This window comes from Medicago truncatula, chromosome 3 (assembly GCF_003473485.1).
Source record: "Medicago truncatula cultivar Jemalong A17 chromosome 3, MtrunA17r5.0-ANR, whole genome shotgun sequence".
In the NCBI taxonomy this organism is placed as follows: domain Eukaryota; kingdom Viridiplantae; phylum Streptophyta; class Magnoliopsida; order Fabales; family Fabaceae; genus Medicago; species Medicago truncatula.
In genome coordinates, this window is record NC_053044.1 from 17,357,769 (window position 1) to 17,369,759 (window position 11,991).

Below are 11,991 nucleotides of genomic sequence, written 5' to 3' on the forward strand. Positions count from 1 at the left end.
TTATGGAACAATCTCCTTAGGCTCAACAAATGATACTAGTGGTGTAGGTGGTGGGGGTGAATAAATATCCTCAACTTCATCACAATATCCTTCCAACACATGAGTCTCTTCATTGGTGAATCCAAGAGAGGAAACAACGTTAGGCCAACAATCATTTGTAATAACCTTAATTGCTTGGCAACAACCATTTCCTAAAAAAGTTTCCCCATTTAAAAAAAATGTTATAATTTCACCACTACATGCTTGGAGCTTAAAAAGTGACTCCCAACAATTGGAAGGTTCGCCACTCACTTTTAATCTTTCCTCAATGCTCATCAAGTTGGAAGGGTTAGAGAGTTTCCTAGACTCCACTATAGATGTTGATAGCACCAATGCAGTGATCGTTAGAGCAACAAGAACTAAAACTTTGTGATTGGAAGCCATTGGTATCTGAAGAAAAAGTTTGTATCTCTCTATCTATGTTATATTTGGATTGTGTTGGTGGAAACTTACTTAGGGTCTATTTATAGTAGCTAGCTAGGGAGAGTAACGGTAGGTTGAGTGGGATATGAAGGGTAAAAGTAATTGTGACCGGTTATATTAGAAAAGTATAGGAAAGGTTGAAGAGGTACATCTTGTTCGTGTATATGATGGAGATAAACACTAACAATTGGGTTGAGTTGAATTTAAATGAAAGTGATTTTATAGATTCTCTTTGTCTCCTTTAGAGAACGATGAACATTTGTCTACAAGAGATCTCTTTTTTATTTACGGTCAATTCTCTATTTTTTTTTTCCTTTTGCAAAAGTAACAATCAAGTTATAAATATTTATTTCTTAAGGAAAAACTATTCATTTGTGTTCTCAAAAAATAGAAATTTTTTTATATGTTTTGGACCTCCCAAAAGGTCAATCCTATGGAAACACGTGGATTAAGCATCCACCGCCTTAAGGCTCGATGCCTGAATGAACACATCAACATCAGTGCACTGTACCACACTCAAGCGTCCCCCACTAAGGGTCCGTTTGATTCAAGAATTAGGAGGGGAGGGGAGGGATGATATTTTAATTAAAAATGTGTTTGGTTCGCAAGTGGAGGGGAGGGATTTTAACATTATTTTTCTGTTTTACCATTAAACTTAATTAAATAAGGATAATAAAGTATCGAATAATAATAATAATAATAATAATAATAATAATAGTAGTAGTAGTAGTAAAAGTTGTTTCAAGAGTAATATAACCTAGTAATAATAAATGTTATAAAGATAATTTTGAGAAGATGTGAGAACAAAGAGCGAGAGCATGAAAGAGAGAGGCGGTTGTTCTAGGAGACTAGGACAACCGCACCAGCCAATACTGTTCACCGGTAAAGAGAAAATCTCGGGGGTACCTAAAATTGGAGAGGAAGGGGAATGGACAGGTCTGTGGTTTTTGCTCGGTTAGGGGATTAGTCGCGACATGGCTCAATCGGTGTGAGAGGGACCAACCAAGTGCAGCTGTTGTAACACCCTGTTTTTCCAACATAAAAATTTCATAAATTAATCAGAGTAAAACACCTTAAACGGAATGTTACACCTCTTTTCTTAAAAATCACAAATGGAATAATTAAATAATTATCCTTCAAATTTCAACAACGTAATAATTAAAACTTTGCAGCGGAATTAATTTAACGACAATAAAAACTTCAACAACATGTTCCAAAATTGATACATAAAGGAATGATAAACTTAGCAACAATTTCCCATCCCGTTACGTATCAGAGCCCTAAGACACTTGAGCCACCACTCTTACTAATCTTTATTACCTGCAAGTTACCCATACGAAGGGCAACATTTTCAAGCAGAAGGGGTGAGATTTCACAAACAATAATAATAAGCATATAATTCATCAAATGCATCTAACAACTTAAACTCCATCAATTAGTAATAATAATTCTTTTAACGACTCCTAAACCATATCATGTACTCATCATATCAACAGTTATAACTCGATATCATAAACAACATCATTTAACATAATAATCAACATCTTAATCATAATCATATAACATCATACTCATAGTTCGTATACAACATAACAACTTCATAATCAATGACATAAACAACGTAACAACATCATATTCATAGTTCATATACAACATAACAACTTCATAATCAATGACATAAACAACGTAACAACATCATATTTATACTTCATATACAACATAACAACATCATTAATTCGTATTAACATTCTCCACCAAGCATCTCATTAACAACACATGGATAGAAGACAACGTAACATAACCCTCATCATACTCATCAACATAAACAACGTAAGAGTACATCACCTCTTACAGACAACAACAAAGTAAGAGTACACCACCTCTTAGAAAAACGACAAGTAAGAGTACACCACCTCTTATACAGACGACACGTAAGAGTACACCACCTCTTATAAAAACGACAAGTAAGAATACACCACCTCTTATAAAAACGACAAGTAAGAGTACACCACCTCTTATAAAGACGACACGTATTATAAAGACGACACGTAAGAGTACACCACCTCTTATAAAAACAACAAGTAAGAGTACACCACCTCTTATAAAACACCTGACATAAACAATCACCAACAACGGCTACAACTACGACTTCAACAACAACACCAACGATGATGACAACATCGACAATTTGCATAACATACTTATGACTTATTCGGCAACATACAACCCAACAACGCTTACAACTTAAACCAACATTTACATCTTAGTTAAGATTCAACAGCAACACTAGTAGCACATAGACATCTCAAAATATGACATTACCAAATGATAGTCAACACTACTTAAACATCATACATAATCCACATAATGAATTTGTAAATTTACCATAACATTAACAACCTCAACCATCTTTTATCAGACTCACCGAACATCAACAACATTTTAATAAACCTTCATTCCTAACCCAAGGATCAACTCACAACATGGGTTAAATACTCTTAAACACCTTAATTGAACTCATAGTACTTCTAGTTTTTAGTCCTGGAATTATCCCATAAGTTTTGGATTAACTTGGAAACGGTTTTGCTGAATTTTCATAAGATTTCACTAAGACCTACTTGGAGTATTTTCATCATATCTCAAAAACTAAAAATCATTTTCAAGTCAAACCAAAGCCATTGGAAAGCTAACAAAATTATCTACAACTTTCATGTTTACACCAAAGGCCAATTCAAAACAGAAACGTATGAAAATGATGGAAGAACGTGAAACAGAACGTGCTGTCAGAGAGCTACTCGCCCTGGCGAGTAACTCCACCCGCCATGGCGAGTTATGACAGGTAGCTCTCGGGAAAACTCCATTTTTCACCCCAAAATCCCAATTTTAACTTCCCTATGCCCAAATTTGATCCAAAAACTTGTCTAACCATTTCTATACATGTTAAGGCACTCAGAACCATATAAAACATGACCCAAAACATTAATTTACAAAATCACACTTTTCATAAAAGTTCTCAAGAACAACAAAAGTTCACTTCAAGCTCTATGGTTAAGATTACCCAACGTTTCAATCATCAAAACAACATCTCATAACAAAAACAACAACAATCAGAAGTGAATTCATCAACAACAACATTATACTTCACCAATTTTGAGCAAAAACACAAGTATACATATATACATAACTTGAGCATGTAAATTCATCATCAACAACTACAATGTTAAACCCTATCATTAAAACGTTAATCCATCACTAACCTACATGATTAACCACTCTTTTCACCGTTCAATTCTATGGTTTCTACACTTTTTCATTCAATAATTAAAACCTAATCCCAATTCACAAAATTTAACCACAACCCCTTGCTAAATCAAAATCAGAATTATACAAACTATAATCATTGAGAGTTAGCCTCACCCTTACCTTGAATTGATGAACAAAGCTCTACAAAAATCAGATTCTTCCCTCTTAGCTCTTCTCTTGGTTTTTCTCCCAAAACTTGTTTGTACGTGAAACTGCTTCTCAATTTTTCTAACTCCTAAACTTAACTCCCCTTTTATTTTACTTAACTCCCACTTAATTCACTTAATTATTAATTAACCCCCAAAACTCCAATAATTACTAATTCTCACTTATTCTATTAAATAATACAAATAGTCATTTAATAAAATACACTACACCATAAAATCAACGTAAATCATCAAAGTAGCCTCTAAACTCTATAAAATAATTAAATAATTAAAGAGGGCGTTACGGCTGTGACATGGCTATGAGAACCGAGCTGCACCTTAAACTGAAACGACGAACAGAGTGCACAACAGCAAGCCGCACATGCTCTAGCACCAGTGGAGAAGACTCAGCTTGTGGTTGCTTTACCAGTCAGAGAGGTGAATGCAGGTTCAGAATTGCGTTGGTTTGTAACCTTTTAGTTCACAGAAGTTCCAGACATGATTCAATATTTTTATTTAAAAGAAAGCTTTGAGGTTTGTGGAATATTGGATAATTTGTTTTTATCAAGAAAACACAATATGAATGGAAAAATTTATGATTTTGTTAGATATGTTAATTTTAAAGACGAGAGAAAATGGTTGAAAGCTCTGAATAATGTGGTTTTTGGACAGTTTCGAGTATGGGCGAAGGTTGCTCGCTTTAACCATAACGATAATGGTGTTGAGGGTTTGTATGTGAATGAGGGGGGAATGGAGAGGATGGGACGGTGAGGGGGTGGGGAGGAAGGACGCGGGAAAATTGATGGGTGAGGGAGAAAAAATTAAGCGAGATAATAAAAAAAAGGTGAGGGAGAAAATATGATATCGATGGGGAAGACAGTGGATGAAGGATAAGGGTGCAACGTGGTGAGGGACCATGCAAGGCTTGGGATGGGGACAGAGAAAGGGGTGGTGATAAAGGTGTTACGGTTATCTCAAATGTAGTGGGGAGGGAGCTGAAGGATGAAGCCTTCAACTATAGTTTTGATGATGTTAGACGTTTTGGTTACATCTACTTGATAGTCACTGTTTGTTAGTTTAAATGATGATTAGAATAGACTTTTATTATGTAGAATGTTGAAGCACACTAGTGAACCTTGGCATCTTCTCTGTTGTATTCTAGTTTGGTATGAATCGTCTCACATCATATCTGAATCGATTCAGATAAGTCTATGACTTAGCCTGAATCGATTCACCACGAGCATGAATCGATTCATGTTTGTATCGTGTCATTTATCCTTGAGTCGTCTCACCAATCTCTTTGTTTCTATATGAATCGATTCAACGTTGATATGAATCGATTAAATCCTTCATCTGGGCAGCTTAGCTTGTGTCGTTTCAAGTATCTCTAGGGTGAATCTAGAGATAGAGTTATATGAAGGTCTTTGTTTCTATATTAAGTCTTCTTACTCATTACTATATATATACACTTCTTTCATTACAATAAATTCATTGAATCATTTACATCTATTCTCTCTAAGTCTCAAAAACTCATTGCTCATACATTCTTCAAGATTAAACACTTTTTCTTAGAATCACTTTGTCTTTGAGTGTATAGATTCTCTAGGGTGCTAATAGGGATTGTAGTTTCGTTCTTTCAAGAAGATTGATTGGGCTTAATCAAGGGAAGGGGGTTCGTTTACCGGACGTAGCATTGAAGACTTGAGTGAAGAGATTGAAGGAGTGCACGGGCAATTCAAGGATCCGAAGATTCAAGGAGCACCAAATTCAAAAGGTACTTGAAGTTTGGGGGAGTTTGTTTTACATAGGAGTTGAAGAATTAGGGCTTTAATTTGAAGGAACTCTTGTAAACATTGTTATCAACTTTTCATAAATAGTGGATGACCTTGGTGAAGGCGTACTTCATTAAGTAGAGAAGAGGTAGCCCTTACCAAGGACGAACAAGGGTGAACTACTATAAACATCGGTGTTCTCTCTCTACTTTTGTTATAGCACTTGCTTATTTGAATAATTGATTAGTGAATTGCTAGTTTTGATCTAAGTAGTCTTTTCTCAATAGATTAATCTAAATCCTTTTGATTTAGGTTAAAACAATTTCACTTGGATCAATTAATTGCAATACCAATTCAATTATTCAAATTCATGTGTTTTGTGTTTTCAATTGATAATTAGGTTTATTGTCATATAAGTTTGGTTTGAAATTGTGTATTGTTTTGTTTCTTGTTCAAGGATTATTAAATATTGATTATGTAAAAAAGATTTGTATTATGAATCTCTCAATTATAAGATAAAATCTTATTCCACATATTTTTTATTCTTATTGATTCGTTGTTTGTGATTATTCAAGCAAATTTCCAATAAGTCAATTTCATTAAAACCTATTTTTATCAAATCTCCAAAAAGTTTTTCAAAAAGCTACCACGAGCATGTTGAAGCACACTAGTGAACCTTTATTATGTAGAATGTTGAAGCACACTAGTGAACCTTGGCATCTTCTCTGTTGTATTCTAGTTTGGTATGAATCGTCTCACATCATATCTGAATCGATTCAGATAAGTCTATGACTTAGCCTGAATCGATTCACCACGAGCATGAATCGATTCATGTTTGTATCGTGTCATTTATCCTTGAGTCGTCTCACCAATCTCTTTGTTTCTATATGAATCGATTCAACGTTGATATGAATCGATTAAATCCTTCATCTGGGCAGCTTAGCTTGTGTCGTTTCAAGTATCTCTAGGGTGAATCTAGAGATAGAGTTATATGAAGGTCTTTGTTTCTATATTAAGTCTTCTTACTCATTACTATATATATACACTTCTTTCATTACTCTAAATTCATTGAATCATTTACATCTATTCTCTCTAAGTCTCAAAAACTCATTGCTCATACATTCTTCAAGATTAAACACTTTTTCTTAGAATCACTTTGTCTTTGAGTGTATAGATTCTCTAGGGTGCTAATAGGGATTGTAGTTTCGTTCTTTCAAGAAGATTGATTGGGCTTAATCAAGGGAAGGGGGTTCGTTTACCGGACGTAGCATTGAAGACTTGAGTGAAGAGATTGAAGGAGTGCACGGGCAATTCAAGGATCCGAAGATTCAAGGAGCACCAAATTCAAAAGGTACTTGAAGTTTGGGGGAGTTTGTTTTACATAGGAGTTGAAGAATTAGGGCTTTAATTTGAAGGAACTCTTGTAAACATTGTTATCAACTTTTCATAAATAGTGGATGACCTTGGTGAAGGCGTACTTCATTAAGTAGAGAAGAGGTAGCCCTTACCAAGGACGAACAAGGGTGAACTACTATAAACATCGGTGTTCTCTCTCTACTTTTGTTATAGCACTTGCTTATTTGAATAATTGATTAGTGAATTGCTAGTTTTGATCTAAGTAGTCTTTTCTCAATAGATTAATCTAAATCCTTTTGATTTAGGTTAAAACAATTTCACTTGGATCAATTAATTGCAATACCAATTCAATTATTCAAATTCATGTGTTTTGTGTTTTCAATTGATAATTAGGTTTATTGTCATATAAGTTTGGTTTGAAATTGTGTATTGTTTTGTTTCTTGTTCAAGGATTATTAAATATTGATTATGTAAAAAAGATTTGTATTATGAATCTCTCAATTATAAGATAAAATCTTATTCCACATATTTTTTATTCTTATTGATTCGTTGTTTGTGATTATTCAAGCAAATTTCCAATAAGTCAATTTCATTAAAACCTATTTTTATCAAATCTCCAAAAAGTTTTTCAAAAAGCTACCACGAGCATGTTGAAGCACACTAGTGAACCTTTATTATGTAGAATGTTGAAGCACACTAGTGAACCTTGGCATCTTCTCTGTTGTATTCTAGTTTGGTATGAATCGTCTCACATCATATCTGAATCGATTCAGATAAGTCTATGACTTAGCCTGAATCGATTCACCACGAGCATGAATCGATTCATGTTTGTATCGTGTCATTTATCCTTGAGTCGTCTCACCAATCTCTTTGTTTCTATATGAATCGATTCAACGTTGATATGAATCGATTAAATCCTTCATCTGGGCAGCTTAGCTTGTGTCGTTTCAAGTATCTCTAGGGTGAATCTAGAGATAGAGTTATATGAAGGTCTTTGTTTCTATATTAAGTCTTCTTACTCATTACTATATATATACACTTCTTTCATTACTCTAAATTCATTGAATCATTTACATCTATTCTCTCTAAGTCTCAAAAACTCATTGCTCATACATTCTTCAAGATTAAACACTTTTTCTTAGAATCACTTTGTCTTTGAGTGTATAGATTCTCTAGGGTGCTAATAGGGATTGTAGTTTCGTTCTTTCAAGAAGATTGATTGGGCTTAATCAAGGGAAGGGGGTTCGTTTACCGGACGTAGCATTGAAGACTTGAGTGAAGAGATTGAAGGAGTGCACGGGCAATTCAAGGATCCGAAGATTCAAGGAGCACCAAATTCAAAAGGTACTTGAAGTTTGGGGGAGTTTGTTTTACATAGGAGTTGAAGAATTAGGGCTTTAATTTGAAGGAACTCTTGTAAACATTGTTATCAACTTTTCATAAATAGTGGATGACCTTGGTGAAGGCGTACTTCATTAAGTAGAGAAGAGGTAGCCCTTACCAAGGACGAACAAGGGTGAACTACTATAAACATCGGTGTTCTCTCTCTACTTTTGTTATAGCACTTGCTTATTTGAATAATTGATTAGTGAATTGCTAGTTTTGATCTAAGTAGTCTTTTCTCAATAGATTAATCTAAATCCTTTTGATTTAGGTTAAAACAATTTCACTTGGATCAATTAATTGCAATACCAATTCAATTATTCAAATTCATGTGTTTTGTGTTTTCAATTGATAATTAGGTTTATTGTCATATAAGTTTGGTTTGAAATTGTGTATTGTTTTGTTTCTTGTTCAAGGATTATTAAATATTGATTATGTAAAAAAGATTTGTATTATGAATCTCTCAATTATAAGATAAAATCTTATTCCACATATTTTTTATTCTTATTGATTCGTTGTTTGTGATTATTCAAGCAAATTTCCAATAAGTCAATTTCATTAAAACCTATTTTTATCAAATCTCCAAAAAGTTTTTCAAAAAGCTACCACCCCCCCCCCCCGCTAGCTTGGTAACCATCTAGCCATATAGACCAACAAGTGGTATCATAGAGCTTGGTCTCTTCTTACGGCTAACAACCGGAAGAGTTGATCCATATGGCTAGTAAGGAGCCCAAGGGGGCGTATACTAGAGCACCTATTTTTGATGGAGAAAATTACGACTATTGGAAAGAATGCGTGAGCGTTCACATCCAATCGGTGGATATGGATGTGTGGGACGCTGTTGTAAATGGTCGGTTTCAACCACAAATTGCATTCGATGGTGACCACGGTGTAGTCCTAGTTAAGCCTAAAGCCGATTGGAGTGATGATGACAAAAAGAAAGTCCAATACTATTTTAAGGCACAAAATATCCCCATCTCCTCTCTTGGGGTAAATGAGTATCATTCCATATCTCATTGTAAGACTTCCAAAGATATGTGGGATGCATTGGAAACCCTTCACGAAGGAACCGATGAAGTGAAACAATCAAAAGTTAATACCCTTGTGCAACAATATGAGCTTTTTTGCATGAAAGATGGTGAAACCATCTCTTCATGCAAATGAGATTCACTCATATTGCAAACCCTTGGTAAGACAATTTCAAACCAAGATTGCACTAATAAAAATTTGAGATGTATGATAAAGGAATGGCAGCCCGAAGTTACCGCCATCAAGGAATCACAAAATCTCAATGCTCTAAGTATGATTACACTCTTTGGAAAATTAAAGGAACATGAGCATGAGATCAATCACTTTAAGTCAAGTGAAGATGACTCAAAGAAGAAGGAGAGGAATTCAATTGCTTTAAGAACCACCTCGTCCGTCTCTACCTCTTCGGTTAAAAATGATGATGAATTCGATGATGATGGTATAAATGAAGAGGAAATGAGCATGTTTGTTAGTCGGTACAACCGTTACATTAAAAGAAATGGGTTAAAGCACAATGACAAGAATCTAGTGAACTTTAGGAAGGCCTCAATGAAAGGAAGAGAGTCAGATAATGATGAGAAAGTGGTTAGTTGCTATGGTTGCTGTAACACTCCTATTTCTATTAAAGTAATTAAACATGCGAATAATACATTTATTCAAGAAATAGAGGCTACGCCATCATTCAAAAGTTGAAACTAAAGATTCAAACACACATGCATATATAATCTCAACAGTCGCAGCGGAATATAAACTAGAGTAATTCAAATATACATGTCATGAATCAATAATTACATCAATATAGATGCATCTCAAAATCCCAACATACGGGTAATCTCCAAACATAATAAATATCCAACAAAAGCTAATCTAGACCGACACAACGACGCCTAGATCATTGCCAATCTAACTCTAACACCGATATCGGAGAAAGCTCCCGATATTCATCAAGCACGAAAGACTCACCAAGCAACTATCCCTGCACAACGTCTACCTATCCATACAGACAGGTAGGCGGTCAAAACCACTGGGGGTAAGTATTACATCATCATAATCCAAATAACAGTTAACATGTATATTTCAATTCAAACATCATGCACTTGATCAATATTAGTATTCACATATGCATATACTTATATCATAAACCCAATATCTCATATCAATAAATCACCAATCGCGTGTGTCATGAACAAACATCAATTCACAATTATTCATACACAATCACCAATCACATTTCCAAATAAGACGCATGTCATGATATGCACTTATTGACACATAAATTCATGTGGTACCAAATCACCTCAATGTCGTCACCTTCGATGCAACAAAAACATCGTATGTAAGATTTCACACCCGTCTTACATAATCTCCGAAGTAAAAGAGTTCAACCCTTTTACAACTACAATCTCAACATGACTATGATGCATGGACATGTAACAAGACTCGATAATGCGACAACAATCACAATTTTCACCACAATATATAGGACAACACCCAATTATATTGTTCATCTCCACATCATTTGCATTATCAAGAAAACATGTCCATACACAATTAGATCATAGCATTCATCATCACCACATCAACATGATTATCAATAATCAACAATGTTATTCCACATCTACTATCACATATAGTTTCACTAATTCAAGCATTTCTTACATCCTAAGTAAGATGGCATACACATCTCATGATAAATATCACATCCAAAATACAATCCTTCATTCATACAACTTCACTTAGTCATACAAGAATGGTCACAATAACTCACAAGACAATTTGGCTCAAGAAACCATTTCCGACCCAAAACCATTTCAAGTGGCAACCGGCCAACATTGATAACTCCCAAGACAAAACGACTTAGACAAGTTGAAAGTTCTCAAACAACCTTAATCGATCATATATTCATGAATTTATGTTGTCTCCCGACCATTAAACATTAATCCAAGAACAACTTAAGTTCGTATGAAAAACCCCATTTCACAACCTTTCACATTCTCACCCGAAATATCACTTTTTACATGATTAAGATGTTTGACCACTCTTATAAGTTTTACCTAAGTCTATATGAGCTGTAGGTTCAACATATAAGTCCCAAAGTTTGCAAAAGTTTGTTTTCGACAAAAGTCTAAAGTTCCAAAACTTCCCAAGTTAAGACTCAATTGAAGAATTTCAAGTTCATGCAAGTTAATCATGTTCCAGTGGGTTTAGAGGCTTTAACAGTAGTTAAACATGTTTAAAGGATCATTTTACAAAGCTCGGATTGGCCCCCAAAGACCCGAAACAAATATCAAAGTGGCTGAAAACTGGACCTGTTCGCTTAAGCGACCACCTGGTTCGCTTAAGCGAACGAGTTACAGTAGCAACCACACTTGCACACTTTCTGGTCGCTGACTGGTCGCTCACTAGTTTGCTTAAGCGACCACTTGTTCGCTTAAGCGAACGAGTTCCAGTAGCAACCAGAAAGTTCCCTTACCAGCACGCTAACTTGTCGCTTGAGAGACCTAACCAGAAAATCAGTATGAATGTTCGCTTAACAGGTC

The 11,991-nt window shown here is 34.9% G+C and overlaps 1 protein-coding gene across 1 annotated transcript; it reads right to left on the reverse strand.

Moving 5' to 3' along the window:
- LOC120579530 (egg cell-secreted protein 1.3) lies at positions 1–423 on the reverse strand. The gene has a single exon (XM_039831948.1). The coding sequence runs from the start codon at positions 421–423 to the stop codon at positions 1–3; it is 423 nt and encodes a 140-aa protein (XP_039687882.1).
- Positions 424–11,991: the final 11,568 nt, after the last annotated feature.

Bases quoted from the DNA above. Each gene is read 5' to 3' on its own strand.
- LOC120579530 (XM_039831948.1), bottom strand. From the start codon at position 423: ATGGCTTCCAATCACAAAGTTTTAGTTCTTGTTGCTCTAACGATCACT.